This window comes from Phacochoerus africanus, chromosome 4, assembly GCF_016906955.1.
Source record: "Phacochoerus africanus isolate WHEZ1 chromosome 4, ROS_Pafr_v1, whole genome shotgun sequence".
NCBI classification, from domain to species: Eukaryota; Metazoa; Chordata; class Mammalia; order Artiodactyla; family Suidae; genus Phacochoerus; species Phacochoerus africanus.
The window spans coordinates 138,471,829-138,497,863 of record NC_062547.1 but is presented as its reverse complement, the minus strand read 5'-3'; the positions used below and the strand labels follow the sequence as shown (position 1 = coordinate 138,497,863).

Below are 26,035 nucleotides of genomic sequence, written 5' to 3'. Positions count from 1 at the left end.
TTTAAATAGTATTTTATCCATTCAAGCACAATCATTAACACTAGAGAGCTTGTGTGGACGCTTATGAGAATAAAATTAGTTTGTTGTCATGCTTTTTAGAGTTTTAACTAGATAATTACTGTAACTTCTCTTGAGAAAGGAGGGGAGGAGAACTCAAATTTACTATGCATCTCAAATGTTAACTCTTCTGGGTGTTTCATATATATGTTACTTCAATTAATTATTACTATGCATTTTGAAAAAAGCATTATTACCCATTTTTACCCACCATTTACAAAGGAGAAGACTGAGATTCAGTGAGGTTAAGTATTATGCCCAAGGTCACACAGTTCATAAGTGAATCAAAATTTCAGGGTCTTTTCCCACACGCCATGTTGTATGCAGAGAAAATGCCAGTAGCATATTAATAAACCAACACAATCTGATTTGCATACGAACCTAGGATGAAATTGTGCAAAATACATTAAAGCCAACTCTTTATCCTAAGTATTGTATCTGCACACAGAGATGGTCATTAATACAGACTGTCAGTTGTTGATCATGAGTTGGTTTCAAAGAATAAGCATTCTGACTTATTTTTCAGTGACCCAGGTAGATCCTGGGCATAATTCTGGTTTGTTTCTCTTACAGTTAATATTTCAGTTAAGGAGGTTTCTTTCCAATGAGGCCATCAAAATAATGTTTAAGAATTGTAGATCATTTATTAAAATAGCAATGGGTGAGGATGGGGAGGTGGGGAAATTTTTGCATTAGGAATTTTCTTTAAAAAATGGAAGTCACAAATGAAACTTAACCCTATGAAAGTCTCTTTACTAGCATCAGACTTGATCTACATCACTGACCTCTTCCTGATCCGAGACAAGGCTAAAAGATCATGAAACAAAAGGTTGAAGTTAGAAAATGTATCACTCACAGAAGACAAAGTGGGGTGTGACCTTAAAGCTTATTAAAGTAAACCACTTCTGTTATTCTTCAGGTTCATCTCCTTACAGTGTTCTTCTCAACTCCCTCCCTCTGTAAACACACACAGACACAACAGGTAGGAAAGCAATTCATTCCTCATTTTTCATTTCTTTTAACAGACGAATATTCTGCTTCAGGAGCTAGAACTTGCTACCTTACATAACTGAGGTGTGTGTGTGTTCATGCGTGCACGTGTGCGTGTGCATGTGTGTTATGTGCCCTGTTCTGGGGTGTAAGAGGGGGCAGGCAGAAATCCTAAGGAGCTGTGGCAGGAAGGCAGAGTCCTTACCTTCTTTTCAAAGCTACTGGGAGAGGGGGTGGAGACTCTTAACAACCCATCACCACCCGCATGCCAGTCTCACACACGCGTCTTTCTCCATCATGTTCCCTGGGAAATTTCCCCCAGATTAGGAAAAGAACAGTAAAGCGGGTCTGCCTCCGAAGGCGAGTTTTTACTATTGCAACACAAAGGACAGTGGAGCGCGCTTTCACGTCCCTGCAACTCCACTCACTCGACCAGCCCCACACTTCAGCACCACGGAGAGTGGCATCTATTTGGCTACCACCCATGGGGAGCCAGATTCCCGGGACTCAACACCGGATTCCGGTCATCTAGAGAAGGGACAAGCCTGCGTGTTTCACCCTCAATGTAAGCAGCTATGATGATTCTTTCATAATGATTTTTCCAGTAGAGGTTGTTTTCTCGCAGAAATATGGAATTAAACTTTTTGTATTAGCTATCTCCTTCTTGTGCATTGCTTGGATTTTTAGATGTAAATCTGCATCTGAGGGCTTTCTTATTTGTTGGGTTGGTAGAGGATTTTTTTTACTTCTCACTTTAAGTCTAAGTTTACAAAGCCTTTCATAGAGAACTCATCCTGGTAGCCCTGTCCTTTTGTGCTAGAGTGTAATTTTATTCCTAGAAGAGAATGTGTTGTCACTTCTCCTTCTACTTCACTACTGTCAGCTTTTTAATCTGATTTTTTGTGGTTGTATTTATCTTAATGTAAATTATAGGGGGAAGGAGGAGGAAGAAGGCTATATTCTAATAAGTAGCCAGCACTAAAGAACTACAGGTGGGAAGAAGGAGATTATTATTTTTCTTTGCTTTTCTTTGATGAAAACATGTCCTTTAGACATATTTATGCTTTTAATAAGAGATGTAATCTGGCAGGGCTTTGATACATGCTTTGAAACCCTAGAAAAAGAATCTCCCTTTTTAAGTTTGAAGTTGTAAATTCACTTAAGTATGACTAAGACGACATACCCAGGATGCTATTGCCATTAATTGTGATTTAAAGGCTTAATGGATTTAGGGTAGATTTGAGAGAGGCAATAATGATTGACCCTCTCTGGTGGCACTCAATGAATTTTTGCTTCAGAATGCCACCTGCTGGTGGGTCCTATTTCTGAAGCATTGGGCACACATCAGATTTATGAATGAATTCACATCAATCCAGAATGTTCATTATGGATTATGATTCAAACTCACTCACTAATATCTTAAACAATGACATTGGTTCAATCATTTAACAATTTACCAAGGTTCTATGTCACAATTATAAGTTCTTAAAAATTTATTTCTAAAAGCACTTGTTCCTAAGCTTCAGGACATACAGACTAGCTAACTCCTTTAGGCAGTAATTAACCCAGAAAAAAATCAAAACTACATGGAGCCTCGCTGAAGCCAATTACAGATGCATGCGGTATCCTGGATGAACGTATTTTGCTTAGGAAAAGCAATCATTTCCTCCCTCCCCAGATAAATTTTCAGAATGCTATTTTTCTCAGAATTATAATTTCATGATTTAAGGGCCTCTCTTACTTTTTTGGTAGTATATGTTCATTTCAGGCTCTTGTCACAGAGGTCAACAAACAATGTGGTAGTAAACCTTTTGATTAAAAGGTTATACATATCTATGTATTCCAAGAAAAACCTTTGGAGGAAAAAAAAATCTTCTATTAGAAGAACGTGTTTCAGCTCTATCTCAAGCTGTACACAATGAGATATAGACATCCAGTTTCATAACTCTTCAGTTCCAAATAGACTAGGCTTTAATAAGAAAAAATAAAATAAGCACACACAAAGCACCAGTTATATTAATACATAAGGTAGTTCGAAAATACCGAGAACAACCTCTTCTTTAAATGATGATATTTGGTGAAAAATAAATTTCTTATTTTATCATTTATTAACATTCAGGAACATTAGATAACATTTTTAAATTCAAGATGGAATAGGGGAAAAAAAACCCACATGATAAGCATTTGGAAAGTATATCTCAAAATAATGTATTACAATGAGTAGAAGGATACTTGGCTTGCTTCCTGTAGGACCTGACTGGCAAAAGGTATATGAACTCATGTATATTTAAGGAGTAAATAAGTGATTATATTTTCTATTCAAAATATGTGTGCTGTACAAGCAAATCATTTTCACTAATTTAGGTGGGAACTTGAATGCTTTGGATCCACAATTATTATAATTGCATGAAACTAAAATCGCTAATAGTATCCAATTATCACTAGAGTACTTACAAAGCACCATAATTTATATGCACTATCTCACCTCAACTTTGACAAAATAAGGAAAATGATATCTAGAAATAAGTTGGATGACTTTGGAAACACATTTTTTTTAAAATTCGGAAGTATTTTAAAGAAGTGGAATTCCCAAGCTATCTGCCCAAGTCACCCATAAGACCTGTGATATTAGCAGTCTAACCTAGCAACTTATGGGCCATTATTTATAGTGGAGCTAACTGGAAACTGATTTTCCTTTGGAACTCATACTTTATTTTGAAAGTTGTCAGTTACAAATAGGAAATAATAGTTATAGGATTATATGGCTCTTGCGTTTGTAAGAAAGAGGACATTGGTAAACACTAGCTCTCTGTTTTATTGGCCTTCTTTAATAACCAACCCAAATTAAAGTATTTAAGAATTAAGTTAGTTGACCATGCACTATATGCCAGGTATGAGGGGTACTGGGAGCCAGATACATATACCATACAAACAGGTTAATTCTCCTACCCTCAAGGATCCTGCACTCTAGTGGGAGAATTTACAGTCTAAGGAAACTTAGAAAAAAATGCAGGAGGAAGATGGATGGCAGCAGCATAGCAGTTGAAAGCATGGTCTCTGAAATCAAACAGATGGAACTCCTAACAGTGCGTCTACCATTCACAAATTACGTAGTGTAGGCAAAAGCGGTTATTTTATCTGAGCCTCACTTTATCATCTGTTAAATGGGAATGACAATAGCAACTGTATCATATAGTAGTTTATGAGAATTCAAAGTGATAATGCATGTAAAGTACTCAGCATGGTGCCTGCAACATGATTAATGTGTAATAAGTGTTAATCATTATGATTAGTCATTAAGGAAAAAAGCCAAGTTTATCACATGATTTGTGTGAATTTAAAACAATTCATATAAAGCACTTAGCATAGTGTCTGGCACATGGCAAATGCGTAATACATATTAACTCTTGCTATTATACAGTCATTTAGAAAAATAGCTGAGCTTAATATATTAGAGTAAAATGTAAGCCAATTTATAATTATTCACTTAAGTGTACTGATATGTAAGATTTTCATCATTATTGCCATGGACATGTGTATAAGGCTGGAGAACATTCTAGGGTAGGACATTTGATATACATTATTTCATCTTGACTGCAGTCTTGAGGCACACAGAGTATGGATTTTATTATTTTCTTTCTATGAGTAAGAGAACTTAGATTTAGGAGAAAACTCCAGGTCACTTTGCTATTTCATCACTATTTCTCTGAACTAAAATTCATAACATGTACAGCTGGGAGAGGATCAGAGCTGGGGTTTTTTTCCTGGACGACTGACCTGCCTCCAAGATTTTGTTTGGTTTCCATGTTTAGTTGTGGAATGTCACAGAGTGAATTGGTTTCAGTCTTGGATAATTTCCTCAAAGACCTATGGTGCATGTAGCAATTTCATTAAAAAAAAAAACCAAATATTTCTAAAAAGACATTTTCATCAAGTGTGGCCTTTTCTTCTTCGGTAATTAACCACAGTTCCTATCTCCAAACGGCTCTGTGATGACGCTTTTGCAGCTGGACTCAGGGTGTGGAACTCATACTTTTTATGGATCACTGACATCTGGCTTCCTTCAGACTGGCTGATGCATCTGTAAGAGCAGCTTGATAAAAATAGCAACCAAGGGATCAAGAGGGAGTTTAATAATCAGTCCTCCTCTCAAATACGGTTTTGTTTCCACTGGAACCCTTCCTCTCAATGACATCAAATGTCAATGTATGCATTTATGGAAAATGAAAACCACAGTATCTTAATTGAGGTGTTTGAAGAGTTTGATCACTTGTTATCTCAGTAATATATGCAAATAAAAAGGCATTTGCATTCAAAGTTCATTTTTAAGAAAAATAGTAAAGAAAGGGCAATCAAATGTTAACTGCATTTTAGGAAGAATCGTTTTGCTCATTATTGGCAGTAAAACTGTGACAAGATCCCCAGGGCCCAGCAGAGCAACACTTCAGATGCATGACTGTGAGCTCTGGCCACCAGCTATCAAGGGCCAAACGACTTTATCTTTCTGACATATCATCTTTTGTGGATTCTTTCCAACCTGTGTGAAAGGTATGGCTAAAGCTTGACTATAATGTCAAGATTATATGGCAAGGGTACAGCGGCTAAATATTTACATAGTTGTATAAACGTTTAAATGGGGGAAACAGAGAGGTTGGTAAAGAGTACAAACTTACAGCTATAAGACGAATAAAGTCTGAAGATCTAAGGTAAAATACGGTAACTAACGTTGATAACACTGTAACTGAAATCTGCTAAGAGGGTACACCTTACATGTTCTAATCAAGACATATATGTGTGTGTGTGTGTGTATATATAGTGATAGATGTGTTAAATAATAAGGTGGTGGGTGGGATTCCTTTCAGGGTGTATGCACATATCAAATCATCACAATGTATACTTCAATATTTCACAGTTTTATTTGTCAATTATACCTTAACAGAGCTTAACAGAGCTGAAAAAATAAATGTTTAAAAAGCATCATCAGAAGAAAAGCTGGAGCGAACAGGAACTCCCAGGAGGGTTAAGAGGCCTCCATCAATATCTGAATCAATTCATGTAGCTCCAGGCTGTGCTGTGAACCCTTATGTTGAGAGCAGTCTTGTGGTGCAGCAGACCCCACTACATGCTTGTTTGCATACATGACTTGAAGGCCCGTCACGTTTCATTAATGCCAGATTCTATCAGGAAGGGATCAGAACTGACAATGCTGTGAGCATCCAAATGCATCTCAAAGCTGAGGTATTTTAAAGGCGGGAAAGAGAGGCTTGTTTATTTCTTACTACATCTGGGTGTTTGCTTTCAAGGTCATTCAGAAAAAATCATGCCAAACGATGAGACCGTTTTAACTTCTGACAAATACCTGCCACGCGCACGTATTTTTCTTTGATAAAACACAATTATTACGGAAACATCAAGATTTATACAATGCTCTACTCTTGCGCAGAAAGTATTTGCCCTAAAGTTTAGTCATCTACCTCAGTTTCTCTACCTAAAAACGAGAATGTTAGTACATTGCTTTTTATGTTTGTTTGCTTAAAGAGGGGAATTAACAAATGAGGCTTTAACATCCTTAACATTTGTAGGCTACAGCATCTGACATTCAGGTGGACTCGGAATTTAGATTGGGTACTTATGTGTTCCTTGTGAAATGTTTTTCTGCTCTGACTTGGTTTGGTAGTTATTATATTTCCTTTGAATTAATCTGTCTGTGGCTTGATACTGTGTATTAGTCGTATACTTTTGACCTTGCAGTGTGACCTCTCCTCCCCCTTGAGCAGACTGCTAATGGAAAAGCGATGTGGAATCAAGCTCCAGCTCCTTCTAGGACAGTTACTGTTACATCTCTGACATACAGCTCAGATGCTCTTGAGTGGAAAGTGTCTTTCTTCAGGTTGAGAGTCCAGAGAGGGGCTCCTGAGAAGGGGGAAGCCTCATCACAGGACAGGCTGAGAAATGCCATGAGAAAGAGTTTTATTTAGTCTACTGTGGGCTTAATTCCCACCTGAGTGTGTGTACTCAGATGACAGATCATAAAACTGAGTTTATATCATCTTCTGAAACAAGGCCCTTTGAGGACACAAATGAGGTAATGGCTTAGCTTTCAACTCAGTCACTGCCTCTCCTTCTGAGAAACCTCTAAGAATTAATACACGTACCAATTTGTGAGCCCTTCTCCCTCCTGTAAAGATCGCTCTTGGACTCCCAATCTCCAGTCTGCACTGGCATCAGTGAGCATCCTCTCTCCCTGGAATGAGGGCATTGTGGAGAGAAATGGTTCAGAAGGAGCTCACAAACCTGAATCTGGAGAATCCTTTATCAATGTGCACTGTAGACGAGTGGATGACAGCTGAGACACTCTCGCTAAAGGTGCTCAGAGCTCTCCATCGGGATTCATCACCCACAGCTGCCTTTTGAAGGATTTGCCCATCATTATTCCTTTCCCTTTTCTGCAGATGAAGAAGCTGATCCACTGGATAGTTCAGCAGCTTCTCCCAAGAAGTGTGACTCAGGACTAGGCAGAGTTAGAGCGTAAGGTCTAACCTCCAAGTCTCTGCTTTATACCAAATCAGGCCCCTAAAGGCGCTAAAACCAAACAGGTTTGAACATGTCAAAAGATAAAATGAACAGAAAGCCCCCAAATTTTTAAAAATCACAACACTGACTGACACTATTTTTTTTATTTCAAAATGTAATTTAAAAGCCTTCTTGTGATTACTTTCATGTTTACTTTTTATAAATGACTTTTTCTTTTTATGGCCACACCCGTGGCATATGGAAGGTCCCAGGCTAGGGGTGGAAATGGAGCTGCAGCTGCAGGCCTACACCACAGCCACAGCAATGCCAGATCTGAGCCTTATCTGTGACCTGCACTGCACCTCAGGGCAACACCAGATCCTTAACCCACTGAGCCACAACAGGAAGCCCTGGGGTTTTGTTGTTGTTGTTGTTGTTTCGTCCTTTTTTATTTTGGGGGGAGGCTGCACCTGCGGCATATGGAAGTTCCTGGGTCAGGGACTGAATCTGAGCCACAGCTATGACTTATGCCGCAGCTGTGGCAACACCAGATCCTTTAACCCAATGTGTCCGGCCCATGTCTCTGGAGCAACCCAAGCCACTGCAGTCATAAATCTTAACCCACTGCACCACAGTGGGAACTCCCTGAGTATTCTTAATACATGGAGACTTGACCAATAACAACAACAAAAATGAAAAACAATCGGGAACACGGAAAATAGTCTAAGACACCCCAAGTACTTGCTCTTTACAACAGATACTTTCTTTTTGAAATGTATGCCATCCTAACATGTGAATGATTTGAGTGGGGACAGACTAGAAAAGGAGATGCGAAAATATAGGTAGGGCCAACTGGAGAATCAAAACAGTGTGAGAGGTTCAAGTTGGTAGAGAATTAGGGAACGTCTGGTCCAGAGTCTCTACTTTATAGTTAAAGCATCTCGAACAAGGAGTCAAGGTGATCCAGAGATGGGGGTCCAGCTCAAGCTCAAATACATGGCAGCTATTATTCCCTCTAGTCTGCCATTTCAAAACCCTGACAAACTAACAGTTAGGTAACTTGTCCAAAGTCACAGGGCTGGCAAAAGTTGGAGCCAGGATTCCTACGCTAGACCTGCTGATTTGACAGCCTGTCTCGGGATCTTCATGTGAGCTAAGGATAATAATAGCATCTACGCCATAGGGTTTATGCAAGAATTACACAGGCAATATACGTAAAGTACATTAACCTCTTAGTTGTTTGAGGCACATCACAGGTGCTTAATAAATGTTGACTACTCCTGCTAATAGTATTAGTATTAATGTTACACTATATGTTACCACAATAGGAAAGGACAACACATTGGAAATCAACTCAGCATATAAATTAACCTGCTTTTCCATCCATATAAAAATTCAAGCTTGCTCTTAAGAAATTATGGCTGAATTTCCTCAGGAAGGCTTACCCAGTGGCCATGAGTAAGAGGCAATGAGTCTATGCCTGCTTCATGCCACACCTTGCCCTTTCGTGGGTGCTTGGGCTACATGGGAATGACAAAGAAAGCACAGGCCCGATACAGCACAGCACTAAGTGCAGAAACAGAGGCGTGTGGCCATGCCTGCATACTGAAGCAGTTTTGTCGTAGTGTGGGAGCTCAGTGGGGACAATACATCTGAAGCAAAGGCGCCAGGATCCCTGGTGGCCATCTCTACGGCACAGCCCTTGGAGAAGTGGCCATACCAACAGGCAGGAGCAGAGCATAAAACCAGCATCGACTGAGTCCTTTCCACATGCATGTTACTTCACATAATCCTCCTATGGACCCTGTGGCACACAAGTTATCCACACGATACTGGTAAAAGCAGAGAAGCACTGAACTAAAGCACAGGGAAGTCTAGCGACATGCCTGACTTTGCACAAAGGGAAATAAAACAGACAGGTATGTTTCAGCCATATTATGACTTCACGCTCTCCACCTCCCGTTAAAGTTGGCCTAAACCCACATTTCAGCCCTCCAGACACTCCTCCACCCAAGGCGTACAGATACTGCATAAGGAAATCAATATTCTTCTCTTACTATAAGAAGTGCTCAGGTGATCCAATGTGCCTTACGCTTAGTGAAAAAGCAGTAATTTATAATAAGATTTCAACATTTCTCATACTTTTCCAACTGTGACATTCCTTTTCATTTTAACCGTTTCTGTTTGCTCTGCCCTTGGGGAAGCTGCAGAATCCTGGGAGAGTAACAAGCATTCCTGCCTTATCGCCCCACAGGTTGGGGAGCAGCACCTTCAAAAACATGCAGCGCCGGCACACGACACTGAGAGAAAAGGGCCGCCGTCAGGCCATCCGGGGTCCTGCCTACATGTTTAATGAGAAGGGCACGAGCCTGACGCCGGAGGAGGAGCGCTTCCTGGACTCGGCCGAGTATGGCAACATCCCGGTGGTCAGGAAGATGCTGGAGGAGTCCAAGACCCTCAACTTCAACTGCGTGGACTACATGGGGCAGAACGCGCTGCAGCTGGCGGTGGGCAACGAGCACCTGGAGGTCACGGAACTGCTGCTCAAGAAGGAGAACCTGGCGCGGGTGGGGGACGCGCTGCTGCTGGCCATCAGCAAGGGCTACGTCCGCATCGTGGAGGCCATCCTCAACCACCCGGCCTTCGCGCAGGGCCAGCGCCTGACGCTCAGCCCACTGGAGCAGGAGCTGCGCGACGACGACTTCTATGCCTACGACGAGGACGGCACGCGCTTCTCCCACGACATCACGCCCATCATCCTGGCGGCCCACTGCCAGGAGTATGAGATTGTGCACATCCTCCTGCTCAAGGGCGCCCGCATCGAGCGGCCGCACGACTACTTCTGCAAGTGCAATGAGTGCACCGAGAAGCAGCGGAAGGACTCCTTCAGCCACTCCCGCTCGCGCATGAACGCCTACAAGGGGCTGGCAAGTGCTGCTTACTTGTCGCTATCCAGCGAGGACCCTGTCCTCACCGCGCTGGAGCTGAGCAACGAACTCGCCAGACTAGCCAACATTGAGACCGAATTCAAGGTAACTCTCCCACTTACCACCCCGCAGGCAGATTGTCTGGTGGGCTCTTCCAGGCGTGCGCAGGAGACAAACGGGTCGTCTTCAGGTCTAAGGCGGGGTCGTGCCTGGAACAGGCCCACAGGGAGGAAGGGAACTTCCTCAACCTGTGGCAGGTGTAGGCCTGAAGGAAAAGCAGCCCATTAGTCAAACACTTGCAACCACATAAATATGGTCAAGAGGTGACTTACACACAAATGTACATAGGAAAAAATGGAGCACACAGGCAGGAGTCCACTGCGGTTCTGGTGTGAAGGCCTCAGCTCTGCAGGCAGCTCACAGGTGTCTACGATACCTGTGCTTGTTTTCCAGTCTAGGTCTTGGACATTTTGATTGTCTCATCTGCATAGTTTTCACTTGTCTTGCTCAGATTGGCTCTAACTCATCCTAGGCTGGGCTGCTCCTAGATTCAATAGTAATAACTGGCTAAATAGAGAAAGGCTTGCAAGTTCTGTCAAAGAGCTGAGGAAGAGGTACAGGAAATGAAAATAAAACTGCCTCTGTACAGCTGGGGTTGTCATCCCAGTAGATGGACCCAGGGCAACTCCCTGAGAATACCTGGAACTGCCAGACTAGCCCAGGGGATGGAGACCCATCGCCAAAGTCTGTTACTGAATAACGGTCCCAGGCTTTTACTGTCAACTGACTCTTCCCTTAAAAGAGAAGACTGGGAGTTCCCACCATGACTCAGTGGTTAATGAATCCAACCAGGAACCATGAGGTTGTGGGTTTGATCCCTGGCCTTGTTCAGTGGGTTAAGGATCCGGCGTTGCTGTGGGCTATGGTGTAAGTCACAGATGCAGCTCGGATCTGGCGCTGCTGTGGCTCTGGCATAGGCCGGCAGCTGTAGTTCCGACTGGACCCCTGGCCTGGGAACCTCCGTATGCTGCAGCTGCAGCCCTAGGAAAGACCAAAAAAAAAAAAAAAGAGAGAGAGAGAGAGAAGACTAGGACCTAATTATTTTAACAATTTAATATTAAATTAAGACCCAATATTTAGTGGGCACTTACCATGTGCCAAGCACTAACTTCCTTACCTATATGATATTCTTTAATCCCCTCAACAGCCATTGGTATGGGTACCATTATTATCTTTAATTTGTGTGAAGGCACAGAGATAGAGAGATATCATATAGCTAAAAAGTAATAAAACCATTGTTTTATCCCAGGCACTCAGCCCTAAAACCAGCTCTTGGCCAATGTGGGAAGTTGTAAAGTCAGAAGCCTTGTTCATGCACTGGGGTTCTCAGAGTTACATTTGTCTCTATCTGAATAGATCCTTCTACTGCAGAAGGTGTGACTGAAAGAGTAGAAACTACGTAATTTCTCATCCTGCCATTCAATCAGAACCCATGATGTCACGGAACATGCGAAAAAGGTGTCACGTGGGAGACTGACAATGGAGCTGGGGAACATACCTCGGGAGGGAAAAGGTTCATCGTCCAAACAAGCTGTCAGTGCAAGAGTTGCCCCTGCATGGGACACATTCAGGTGGACAAGAACGGGTACCAACTCACGGAAAAGGAGGCCCCAAGGACCATGTTGAGGTAGATCTCAAAGGAAGAAATGGAAGTGAAGTGGGCTTTAATGAGCAGGAGGAGCTGAATCAGTGGGGAGAGAGGTAGCCATTCAGAGGAGGGAAGGGAAGGTGAGAGGTCCGGAACGGCCCACAGCAGGCAGAGGACTGAGAAGCCCCCTGTGACGACCGTAACGCCTTCCTGTAGGGACACACAGCAGGAAAGCCGAAGGGATGAGCAGACAGATCTCAGAGGGCCCTGCCCGTCAAGCTGAGCAGTTGGGATCCTGCAGGAAACGGAGAGCCACTGAAAGTTCATAATTAGGAGGCTGAAATGAAAGCTAGGGTTTTGGAAATTTACTTGGCTGGTACGTAAGATGAGGTAGAGGATTTGGGTTATGAAGCACTGGGACCACAGAGGGGACAGCTGTGTTGTGCACGCCTGGGGCCCCTGAACCTCTCTGCAGGAATGGGATTGGCCACAGCCAGGCGCAGAAGAGCCAGGCCTACAGGAAGCTGCCGGTCACCACAAATTATAAATAGATGAAAAATCCTATAATTAAACTAATTCTACTCCATCTGTCCCCTCATCTTGGACGCATCTCCTGACTTGGAACCACTTCTATAAATCCTATCATGTTCACAGAAAAACTGGTGGTGGTCAGTGTAGAGGTTAACCAAAGAGACTCCCAAGGAATGTAGCCATTCCCTCTTATTTCTTTGTTTCTGTACAATAAATTCCACCTACCAGCAGTACGGTCAGTGATGTCTCAAGGAAGCTTAGGGGAGTTTTGTTTGTTCCCTGGCTTCACACGGAATTTGCACAAATCATATAAAAGAGATGGTTAAGCCAAAGAGCTTAGATATTTCTGCCCGAGGGGGGAAAAAAAAAAAAACATTTCAAGCAAAAGATGTTTTTTGGATCAGATTATCTGGATAACTGCACAATTCTCTACTTATGTGGATTCTGGCAGCAGGCCAGCCTTAATAAACCGATGCTAGGCTAACATTTGGAAGTACATCTCAGCCATTTGTTTTCTTTCCTAAAACCCAAGTCTGGCATATTTTTGGTACATATAGTATCTAAAATTGGAAATTTATTTAAAATATCTGCTATGATATTTTCATTTTAAAAGTAACTTACGAAAAGTATGGACAATTAAGAACATGACTAACACGATGACAAATCTTTTCTACAGTGCGATGAATAAATATATCTGCTGGCTAGTAACATCCCCTAGTTACCTCGGTTTGAAATAAGGTCTTTCAGATCGCTGACAAACGGTGCGTTATATACTAACATAAGCATTCCCTTAGAACCTTATTACTTATTTAACTATCCTTGTCAGTGCACTCCTGACATTATAAATCTCAGAGAAGAAGAGAGCAGTTTATTAGCAACAGGGAAGTCAAATTGTCATAAAAGAATAAAGAGCAAGTGATATGTCCTCACTGTCCAGGAGTCTGTTCTGCTTTAAAGGGACAACACACTGACGACCGCAACCTTGTGTTATGGAGATGGCCCAGTGCTCACTGGAGATGCCATCTGTCACCTCCAGGTCCTCTAAAACACTCACTCTGGGAGTGACTCTTCCTGACTGGAAAATACCATGCATGAAAATCTGGATTTAGTTGCCCAAGATATGGTTTTTGGAGCCTCTTTAATTTATTACCAGAAGAAAGTTTAGTCATTAATAAAAAGTACATCCAATGTCAAGGTCTGCAGCAAATTGTGGCTGGACTCAGATATCTAATAGCAAGTCATTATTCTTAGTGTAGAAATTTTGCAGCTACTCAAGAATTTTCTTATGTCTTTCTTACCTACTTTGGGTCTAGAAAGATATTAGAACTTGACATGGCTACTGAGGCTGATGTGGCTAGTGAGGCCTTCCACACGCCATGAATGGTACCCAGTAATCTAGTAAGCATTCCATAAATATTTGGATAAAAGATATCCTTAAAGGATAATCATTTCAACTGCTTGGTTTTCTTTCACTGATCATCCTTCTGATGAAACTATTCAGGTTCCCCTTTATTTTGCTAGTGTCTTTCCAATCAAATTCTGGGGCATTTTGTCTATGTGTGTCATTTATCTGTGGAACTGTTGTTTCAAAAGGATTACAGGTGTTCCTCTTTCTTCCAACTTAAGAGTTATGCCAACAGCAATGCCTTGTGGGGTGAGGAGGGGATGGGGAAGGAAAGCAGGACAGGGGAGTGTTACAGAGTGAAATTCAGGGCTTTGGGAAACAAAGCGAAAGCAGGATGAGGACTGGAGGTTTTCTCTTGCTTTCTCATCTTTTGCTTAAATTAAAAACTACCCAGGAATTGCCGTTGTGGCTCAGCGGTAACAAGCCTGGCTCGTATCCATGAGCATGAAGGTTCGATCCCCGGCCTCGCTCAGTGGGTTAAGGATCCCACGTTGCCATGAACTGCAGTGTAGGTTGCAAATGTGGCTTGGATCTGGCGTTGCTGTGGCTGTGGCATAGGAGGGCAGCTGCAGCTCCAGTTGACCCCTAGCCTGGGAACTTCCACATGCAGGTGTAGCACTAAAAAGCAAAAACAAACAAAAACAAAACAAAACAAAAACCTACCCAATGTTCCCAATTCAAGAAACTGTGGAAGCACAACAAATACTTTACCTCAGTAGGGTAAGATTTGATCATTCTGAATAATAACAAAGTTGCAACTGAGAAAGCTTTTCCTGTTAACAAATACCAGCACAGAAGCTGCAGATGATGCTTCGGTTACAAGCACTTCATTCTTAGAGACCACAGAGAGGAAGAGTAGGGGTAAAAAAGCTAAAGCTGTAATTCTATCTTGCTTAAAGTGTTGATGATTTTTCTGTGTTGTCAATGGGTTGTTAACCACATGTATTATGAAAAACAGAAAATGAATTATGTATCAATGTTTGTGTTGCCATTTTAAGACCCATAAAAAACTCTCCCAGCCTAAAATACCACAAATTAAAAATGCAAATAATGATAAATCGGACCAATTTGCCACCTGCTATGATCTCTAGTGAGATCCCATTGTGGAAGGTAAAGATGTTGAGATGACAGTTTGCAATCTGCTTGCAAACTTATTGAAATGGAAGAGGGGACCGAAAGGGAGAAAGGGGAAGGGTGACTTCATATTGTGGTAGCAAGAACCCAGAGCACATTTGAACCCTGGAATCCAGAGCCAGGAAGCTTGAGCAAAGGCTCCTTCTGGGACTGGGGTGGTCCCAAAAGCTGAACAAGCCCATTGCCCCCAGCCTGCAGTGGAGTCTAGGTTTGCACCTGTTTCCCATACCCTTTGAATGTTTTTAGTATTTTTTAAATTTTATAGTCCAACATCCTGGGAAAATACATTTCCTTGAAGTCTGAAAGCTTGGCTGGCAGTATAAACAAATGCCTGCTTAATATGCAGAAAATGACTTGAAAATTGTTTCTTTTTCCACGGGGAAAATATGTTTAAGCTGTGAAGGCTGCAAGTCTTAAAAGCAAGTTGTTGTTGCTTTTTAAGAGAATCGGGCAGAAACTTCCTCAAAGCACTCATTTATGTATCATCCAAAAGACCCTCAAGGATCTGACTGTGCCACCCAAGTCCTCTGCTTGAGCATCTGAGGATGCAGAATGTAAGCAGGGAAGAGGCAGATCACAGATGTCAAGTGGTGCGCTGTGACGGGACGGCCCCACTCTGCATGCACAGGTAAAGTGCAGTCAGAGCATGAGCGCCAGTCTCCAAATCTCCAGGGATTGGCTGGTCTCAGGAGAAGAGGCAGAGGTGAATCCACCTGTTAACTTTGTCTTTTTCTATTTTCCGACCTAAGTGTCTGGAGAAGCACTTTCACCAGAGCATTCCTTAATGAGTCATCACAGGAAAATGAGCTAATTAATGTCTTTTAATGATGATTTTTCATTGGATCACCACTATGCCTCAAGTTATTTAATTTTCCTCTTCTACTCTTTATGCCAAAAGGAGTAACCTCTAAAACATGAGAGACAGTGTAAGCTGAGTGACGGGCATTCAGGGGACATAAAAGGGCCACTATGCTAGACAGAGATAAGGACAGGGGACAGGTTTGGGGTGAGTACCCAGTGCAGCCATGCTTCATTTTCTCAAGGGTATGGAACAGAGAGCACAGACCTTGGCTCTGGCATCAGACCGACCTGGGTTCCAGTTCACAGCCATCTGGTTGCAACATATAATCTTGGACATCTAGTAAAAGTCAATTTTCTTATTCGAAAAATAGGGGTGAGGAGAGAACAGATGTTAGAATAGAACTCTCACATCTCCAAGACGGAGCCCTGTTCTCCCCACCCCTGCCCTTACCCGAATGCCTGTAAATGACGTCTCAATCCACGCCACTGTTAAGAGCTTTCAATGCCTCATACCATTTAACCTCCGGAATGTCCTGGCACATGTTGGGTACTCAGTAAACCTTAGTTCAGTAGAGAGTCGGCGAGTGAACTAATGAATAATGACCTCTGGGAGGCTGGTGAGGACTGAGTGAGGTGAAGAATATCAACTCTCTTTGCAGAGGACCTGACTCGAATCTTCCCCAGAGATCGCAGTGAGGATCCCTGTTTGTCCCCCAAAGCCCACTGCGTTTTCGACACCACCACTTTTCCCCCCAATAAACATAACTGAAGTTTCAAAATTTCCCCTCCTCAGGGGGTCTTCTGGTTTCTGCTTAAGCCTCTCTCCCAACCTCAAAGATCTTTCCAGAACAAGAAGACACACAGGCTGTATGTGTGAGCTCCATGAATAGAAATAGGCCAAGGGAGTATGTCCCAATTGGAAAAATGCAGACCACTGAAACTGAAGAAGCTTGGCATGCTGCTAAAATATTGCTGGGAAAAGCAGCAACGCAGGCAGGAAAGACAGAGGCTGCAAAGGAACAGGCAGGAGGAAACCGGGAGGCAGAGCTCCTGCCAAGTACAGACAAAGATTATTTTCTGAACTCTATCTCTGGGGGAAATATTCATCACTACACACATACAAAAAAAACCTGGGAAAATCATTTCCTATACAAGTGCAACTATCAGTCTGAAATATCAGAGATACGGAGAAAATGGAGGCAGTTCTTAGAGGATATCAATGAGCAGTAGCACAAATTACATCAGAAGGATAAGATGGAAATGTAGGGTTCTTCTCTGAAAAAAGTTACAATTCTATATATAAATTAATCACAGCCGGGCAACACTCATCAAGTATGCTGCGCACACCATCGACGGGGAGGCCTGTCTTTTCCTAGCAGTGAATTCACATGCAGATTGAATGTGGAAGATACATGCGAGGAGGGTAGACGGGAATTTGGTCTGCAGACCCAGAGAACAGCAGATCAGGGTGGACCCTGGCTCCGGAGCTACCTGAAAGTTCAGCATTCATACAACACATATTTAATCAAGCCTCTAGCCTGAGCCAGGCTCTGGATTGGGTGCTGGGATGAGACGATGAAAAAGATACAGTTCCTGCCCTCAGAACCTGGCAGTCTAGTGGAAGAGATAGGCACTCTCCATGTGATCACAGAAACATGGCTTTGCAAACCATGCAGAGGCTACATAGTAAACCAGCAGGCTTAAAAGAGCTGCCTCTGTGCGTGCGCGCAGGTGCTTAAAGATTTCTCAGCGATGGTAACATTTAAATGAAAATGGAAGGTATGGGAGAGATAAACAGACAGCAGGGAATGGGAAGATGGTTCTAGGCATAGACAATGCACATGAACTAGCCTGGTGCAGAGAAGGAAAGAGAGGCCCTTGTAGGGAATTGAGAGCAGGGAGTGAAGAGGAGAGGTAGCAGGGGCTGGAGGTGCAGAAGGACACCTTAGCCATAGACCACACTGCTTGGCAGCCACGGGAAGAAAACAGACTTCACTGTATGGTGAATGAGGACGGTCCAAACGTTTCAGCAGATGAGTGAGTGATTCTCATCTGCAGCCTGGGGAAAGATCCACTGTGCCTACTGGAGAAACCAGCTCAGTAGGGACAAGACCAGTGGTAGTCCTCCCAGGATGCGGGGAGTGGCAGAAGGACCAGTACATCTCAAACAGCAGGTGACTCACTGCAGCTGGAGTGACAGCACAGTCACAGGAGGTAATGGCTCCTGGCTGTTTCCAGGACAGCTTTCTTGACTGTGAGCTCCCAGGAACTTCTGTCCCTAGAGCCTATTAGTGCTCCGGCAGTGGAGAGACACAGCAGGGAGGGAAAAAGCAAGGTTTCTACAGGATTTTAATCTTGCCACTGCACTTTCCAGATTCTGAGAACATCTTTCTCTCAGTGTTCGCTGCATGGCCCAAGTAAAGTTTTCATTAAAGTACAGGAAAAGGCCTAATTTCATCTCTGATTTGTGTTCAACTGGAGCTGGTTTTAGCACAAATAAAGGCAAAAAGGAGACCTCGCCCTCATCTTCCCCCAAGACTCCAGCTGTTGAGAATGCCAGTCCAGGACGGTCCTGGAGGCAGGCTTTTCTGGGCACATAGAATTCTCCCTGGTGAACACCCAATTGAGCCTAGCTTAGATATGTTAGTTTCTTGGGGCTGCTGTAACAGAGGACGACATATGTGGTGACTGAAAACAAGAGAAACTTATTTTCTCACAGTGCCGATGGCCAGAAGTCCAGAATCAAGGTGCTGGCAGGGCCATGTTCACTCTGAAGGCTCCAGGGTGGGAGAGGTGCTTCCTCGGCAATCCTTTGCTTGTAGACGCCACTCCAGCCCCTGTCTGTCATCACACAGTGACCTCCCTGTGTGCCTCTGTGTCTCTTACCCTCTTCTTAAAAGGACGTCTTGTATTAAGTGCCCACTCTCTTCCAGTAGGACCTTGTCTTAACTAATTACACCTGCAAACCCTATCTCTAAACATGGTGCTATTCTGAAGTTCAGGAAAGGATGTGAGTTGGGGGGGCACAACTCATTCCCGCACAATGTGGCAGCACCAGGCTGAGATAAACTGAGGAAGGCTGACACCAGGAATCTAGGCAGACCCACAAAGCAGGGCAGGATGAAAGGGCACAGGTCAGTTATTCTTGGAAAACGAAGACAATCCTAAAGCTAGGAGGTCATTCTGGAAGAAAAGGGAGAGACTACTGATCCTTGCACAAGCCAAGACAAAGATATGGGAATTCTGTAAAAGCCTGTGTGTGTCTGTATCTGTGTGCACGGGCACGTGCGTGTGAGTATGCGCAAGTATGCACATGCATGCACACGTGTGTGTGTGTGTGTGCGTGTGAGTGTGTGTGTGTAGGAGAGGCAGATGGGTAAGAAGTGGGAGGCAGCTGACAGAAGCAATGGGGGAAATTGAGTATTGGGGCCCGCCCACCCAAGCAGGAGAAAACATTTTCAACTTTTGGGCTTGGGGATAATGAAAATAAAACACACTGATTAGAAAACTTTTAGAAAATACAAGAGAAGTAGAGAGAACAAAAAGATCAGCAACAATCTCGCCGTCTAAGAGCGCCTTCTGTTTTGGCACGTTTCCGTCTAGTGCTCCCGCTACCCCAGGTGCAAACACTGCCTACTGCGACTTCGCCGGTGGCTCTTTACCATCGTATTTTTGTTTCCCTTCATACTTTATCCTCGTGCCTCTCCTCCCCACCCCTGAAGAAAAGCACCCACTTTAATGTATGCATTTTGATATGAATATCAAAATATGAATACTGCAACAGTCCCTCATGAGATGTCAACACTTTATACATAACAGTTTCTAGAAAATTTTAGCGTCCTGTTTTGGGAGGAAAAAGTCTCCACTACCATCTTAGGCTTCGATAGTTGGGGGCCTGTAAATTTACTAACAAAAGACAGATTAACAGGAGAAGAGACAGATTCCAAGATTAACAAAAGAATAGTTGGGGGCCTGAAAATTTACTAACAAAAGACAGATTAACAGGAGAAAATTTTTCATACACCCATAGAAATGCATAAAAGCAGCACATCTCTGCACTGCTCAAGACAGGGGTTTATATACCGAGCAAGGAAAGGAAGAGGAGAAAAGAGTTTCTACAGAAAAAAAGCACATTTAGGACACACCTGGGCTTTTAGGGAAACAAATGGGAGGCATGAGAGTTGGTGATGTTTGTTCTCATCTGGGTACTAGTGGTCAATCTACTTTTTAGGCTGTAAACCACACCCCCAACACCCGCCACAAAGGGGATTTATGGCTGGATTTTCGCTTAATCAGCAAAAGAAGTTTAGCTACTGTCTTGTTCAGATGTTTTTAATTTAAAATAATCTTCGTGCCATTGTGATGATCTTGAGAGTCCCTACAGAGAATCAATAACTAATCCCTGGGCCCCACCACCTATCTCCTGTGGACCAGTATAGGGTGAGGGTGGCCCTGGGGACTGGGGCAGGGCCATGTGAAGAAGGGTGTCCCAGCTCCGCCCACAGAGAGACAGACAGGCCTGTGCAGGGGAACAATTTTCCCACCACCCTCTGAGTTCATAGCTGAGACCCCATGTAATAAAAGATTAAGAGAAGAAAAACAAACAGAAGTTAGAAGCATGTGTACCTTGTATATAAAAATGAGTAACTCTCTGAGGTGGCTTAGAATCCAAGACTAAATACCACCCTAACGGGAAAGGTCGTGGGGTGGAGTAGGCCTTTTAGGGGCCCACACATGATTTTGGGGAAGCATGGATGGACCTTAGGAGAACAGTGGGAGGCATGACAGTTTGTAACAAGGTCTGTCTGGGTGCAGCACCTCCTCTCCCATGATAAGAGCCCATCTTCCTTGCTTCAAAAAGCTTCCTGGGCGGGGCATTGGGGGGCAGATCTATGACAATCAGGTTCCTCTTGGACACTCTGTTCTGTCTTTAGGCAGATAAGGCGGGCATTTGGAGAAAGCTTCTTTCTGCATGTGCTGTTGTTGTAAGTGTCTACAGCTCAAAATAATCAATACACCAACATGGCATATTTTGCTTTCCTTCAAGGGCTACTGAATGATGTTTGGACTCAGGTTTGGTTTGCAGAGTGTCATCTTCACCTTTCTCTCCCAAAGAGACCTCACTGCCCCAGGGACTGGTGACAATCCACTTAAAAGTGAGAAGGGCGTCCTCATATCCTGAAAGGCTCTTTCTCTTACACCCCACCCGCTAGCAGCCCTAAGCAAAATGAGAAGACAGATCCCAGGGACCCCGGATATGCTGGTGATGGCCCTGCAGAACTGGCGTGGTGAACAGAGAGGCCTCTGAGGCCATCCACTAGCCCTTTGCCAGCCCAGCCAGTGGGGGGACCAGGCAGGACCAAGACAGCTTCAGGGCCAGCTGCCCCAGTGGACATTTACCATTTTTTGTTGAAGTTTTATGTAAAAGACACTTAGAAGACCCTGGAAATTGCATGTAAGAGTTAAAGGACTAAGTGGTAGAGGAGGGGGTGGGGAAAGCCAAGGAAATATGAATCAATTACCCAAAGGGCTATTAGGAAAGAAGGGTGAGGGCTGTTTTCTCTACTTCCTGGGGAGTACAAGAGGGAGCTAGAAAAAAAAGTCACTGATAAGCGAGCTAAGATCAGAGATTTGTTTCCAAAATGACTTCGGCAATGTGGGCTTAGTCGGATTCCACTGAATGAATCCACACTGAGAACCAGAACTACACCATGACGACAATCTGGGGTCCCCCCCTTGCCGCCGGATCTGTAACTGACTGAGGAGTTCCTGGTAGATGCAGGAACTCAGCCTGCAGCAGTCAAGAGTCTGGTCTCTCCTTGGGGCTCCCTTTATAGCAGAGCACACAGGAATAAGGGACAAATGAGGAAGCCACCCATCTTCTCAAATTTTTTATCAAAGGAATATATGATGTAAAAATAATTCAGATAAGACTCGACGATATACAGTAAGGAGTAAGCTCTCCCTGCCTTGAACCCTCTCTCCTGCCCCAATCGCATTTCTCAGACTCAGCCTTATTAATCATTTATTCTATATCTGGGTATAACTCTTTTATTCACACATAGGCATATATTCACAGCCTATGTAAACAGACATGTCTATTTACTTTGTGTCTTATATGTATTGAAACATACTCCACATTGAGTTCCCAACTTGCTTTTCTTCACTTAATAAAATCTGCAGAGATATCTTTCCATATCAGTATCTCAAAGTCCAGCCCTGGCTCCAAGAGCTGTAGAGTGTCCACAGCACAGACGCACCGTCATTTATGTAACATTGCCTTATCGCTGGGCCTTCAGATTAGTTGCAGCTTTTATTCTGATAAACAATTCTGCATTGAACATCCATGTACATATAGCTTTGTGCACTCCTGGGAGCACATGTGTAGGCTAAACTCCTCGAAAAGGAACTGCTGGATCAAAGAGCATGAATATTTAAAACCGTGCTACAGAGTGACAACTGCCCATCCCATAGCGAAGTGCCGAATTATAAACATCACCACCAGGGTGTAAAAGTGTCTTTTACACACTCTCCTGCCCACAGTGAGTGCTACTAAACTTTTTAATTGTTGCTGGTTTCATAGGTAACAAATGGCCATTCAGTACTAGCCTAACGTGAGTTTTTTAAAGATTAGACACCTTTTTGTTTATTGTCCATTTGTATTCATTTTTCTATGAATTGTTTGTTGCTACCTTTGTCCACTTTTTACATTCCTATTTTGTTCATTCCTCTTTTAATTTTTATTTTGTAAGAATTATTTTTACGAAAAAGAAAGTAGACCTTTATCTATACGGTATATAGCAAATATTTTTCAGCTTGTTGTCTTTATATCTCTTATGGTATTCTTTTCTGAACAGCCATGTGTAAATTTTATTTTGTCTGATTTGTCAGTCTTTAGTTGTGGCTTCTAGGTTTCATGTCATGCTTCTAAAGGTCTCCCTACGCAAAGATTATTTTTAAAATGTACCTGTGTTTTCTTCTAGTAATGATACTATTTCATTTTTGTATAATTAACTTTTAATCCATCTGGAATTTATTTTAATATAAGGAAGAAATTTGCTCACCTTCTTAAGAGCAACATTCTTCTGCTCCTTCCAGTAAGTTACCAAGATCTGATTTCAGTTCTATAGATGGTGGCTCCTATGTGAAAATATCAACCAAAAGAACTTATTGTAATTAAGGAAAACGACGTGAATGCCAGGGGACATGACTACTCATTTACCCATCAAACCCCAGCTACGTACATTTAAGCCATACATTCTTAAAAGAAATAGCCAAAAGCCACGTTCCATTCATTTTTTTTAATTTTAAAAGTTTTTTTTCTGGCTTCGGATTATTTCAGTGTTTGGTTTTTACCAAACAAAAAGTCATGGTTCTCTTCTTCCATTAGGCAACAGAGCAGAAAAAAAAAAAATCTTTTTCTTCCTATCCTTCTAGGTTTCTCTCAGTCAGATAAGAAACAAAAAAGACAGATAAACAAACAAAAAAAATAGATGTTTTTTAATACGTTCATCATGCAAGTAGAAGAGAGAACTCAGTAACTCAAAGGGGTGGCTAGGACTTAAGCTTACAGATCATGTTAACAAAAGAATAAATTTTTAGAGACACGACAAGATAACGGAAAAGAACTCTGAGTTGGTAAGGGCATCAAACTGTGGGAGGTAAATATATGGGGGAACTAACAGTAGGCAAGAGCTAGTTTTAACAAGGTTACATAGATTCCTCTGGTGCTGTCTCTGGGCTGAAAGGTCTAGCGTTGTCTCTGGAGATTAACTTCTCTTTTCCTTGGTAGAGACTGCAGCAGGGACACTCTTTACAAATTTACGTTCTGCTTTTACCCAAACAGAATGCAGACTATTTCTTGACTACCTTTAGCTCGAAATAATCCTGATGACAAAGTGGCATATTTTAGGGTGGCAGATTCTGCTACCCTTCAAGCCCATGAACTGTAAGAAGCTGGCAGAAACCACTATAGCTCCTGGACTCCAGATAAGAGGTTCATTTAATACCAACAAAGAAACTGAGAGAACTGCATTTGAGTGCTAAGGGAAAGAAGTTTCCATCATACAGAAATCTTGTTTGGCAGTGATGAACTAAGAGTCTTTTTTTAAACTGTGTGATCAGTATCTACCATAAGTGTTTTACACTCAAACACAGTGCAGGGGTAAGATACTCTGCAATAAACACTCTTAATATACTGGCATGGGCTTCCTTTCAAAATATGTATTGCCCTGGCACTAGGAGGCCATGGGCTTTTCCATCAGCTCTCAGTAAGACAGATCAGGTGGCAGGGTACCATATGAAGTCCTTTGCCAAAATCCCAGGAAGCCTGGAGGAGTTGGAGTATAAGCTCTGGTCACCATAGAGGCAGGATGGCATAAGATCCAGGAAAAATAAGGAAACTCAACTTGTATACCTAGTCCTAAAATTACAGTGATGTAAGAATGACTGAAGCTAAAATTTTCCAAGTACTACCAATTCTCAAACAGAAAAGAGTTCCCCAAATGCTTGTAGCATAATTATCTTTCATATTATTATGATCTTTCTGTCTCCCATACCTGCAGTGTGAAATTAATAATAATGACCTGTTTTTCTGAGCTCCAGGGCAGGTTTGCTAATTATTGATGGATAAGTGCTTTGAACATTAAGAAGGGCCGCAGTGAAATGCTAAGCTTCTCTCTCTTTCTCTCACTCTCATACACATAGAGACACACAAGCATGCACGTGCACACACAAGCATGCACGCGCACACACACACACACACATCCTGGAAATACAACACACTTCCCATTTACTAGTAATACAAGTGCTTGGACAGGGGGGGTCGGGGGTGTGGGGTTGGGCAGAAGTCACATTCGCATTTTTGGGAAGAGGAACACGCCTTTTGCTTGATAAAGACCAGGGCTTCCCCTGTGGAGTAAATAGCTTCTCCTGCATAGTGTTTGAAAACAGCAGCCCAAAAATCTTTCTGGTGATAATTTCTCTTCTCTGATGATTATTAATTTTGTTTAAAGTTTATACTCCAAAGAATTCACCCAAGACCTTTCCACAGCACATAAGAAACTTGATGTTTTCTGTGTTTAAAGCCAATATTTTAACATAAACATGAAGATGAGCTCCAGGAAATGTGAGAAAATGTTTAATTTGGCTGAAAAAATCTAGAAGCAGGAGTTGATTTCCCCAGATGGTATCCCCTCTAAAATTATAACTGTAGAAACCAGATTTTTATCTGGTTTGTATCTTTTCTTTCCCTAAAGCAAACATGTGAAGGGTGTACTCATGGTAGTCAGATTCTGGAAATGGCTTGAGGGAACCAAACAGCTTACAGCCTTGTAGGCACACCCTGCCCAGGACATGGCATATGTCACACAGGTGGTCTGGATGCTAGGACGTGGGTACTGAAGGAGGAGACCCAGGGCTCTACCAGGAACTGATGTGTGACCTCGGCTCAGCCATTCTACTGCTCCAGAGCTCATCTTCCTTATTCATACAGCCAAATGCTTTGACTCCTAATTCCTTGTTGAGTCCCAACTTTTCTAGCCCTTTCTGCTTCTCCTTTCTACAGGGCATTTTCATAAATGTCGTCCAAGTTGAGGTTTAAGAGATATTACTCCCATTGTAGAGATGAGGAAACAGACTGAGAGGGATTAAATGATTTTGGCAAAAGGTAGTCTTCCTTCTGTGTGCCAGATATGGTCAGATACTAGGTACCAGGTCTACAAGTGTGGAAGAGACCTGAATTCTGTCCTCAAAGCAGAGGACAAATACAATGCAGTGGAATCGGAGCAAAACTCTATGACAACGCAAAAAAGAATGCAATGAACTGCCTGGTGATGTGAGAGAAGGATTCTGGAAGAGATGATATTTTAAAGTGATTGCTGAAGGATGAGTTTGGCAGATGGAGGAGAGAAAGGCATAAACGCAGATGAGTGAGCATGTGCAGAGGCATGAAAGGGTGTGCTTGGTGGTCAGGTGTAGCTGGAGGGGAGGTGGGTTTATGGGAAGGGGGCAATCTTAGCGAAGTATATT

The 26,035-nt window shown here is 42.8% G+C and overlaps 1 protein-coding gene across 5 annotated transcripts in view; it reads left to right on the top strand.

Moving 5' to 3' along the window:
- Nucleotides 1–1,319: 1,319 nt before the first annotated feature.
- Nucleotides 1,320–26,035, top strand: part of TRPC7 (transient receptor potential cation channel subfamily C member 7) — a 139,069-nt gene continuing 114,353 nt past the window's right edge. For 4 of the 5 annotated variants that reach the window (XM_047778694.1, XM_047778693.1, XM_047778692.1 and 1 more), the window contains exons 1-2: nt 1,320–1,612; nt 9,815–10,592. In XM_047778694.1, coding sequence (XP_047634650.1) covers nt 1,611–1,612; nt 9,815–10,592 — 780 coding nt within the window. In that variant the 5' untranslated portion in view covers nt 1,320–1,610. Of the gene's footprint in view, nt 1,613–9,814; nt 10,593–26,035 lie in introns of those variants that run through there. The other variant, XM_047778691.1, reaches the window with a different exon arrangement.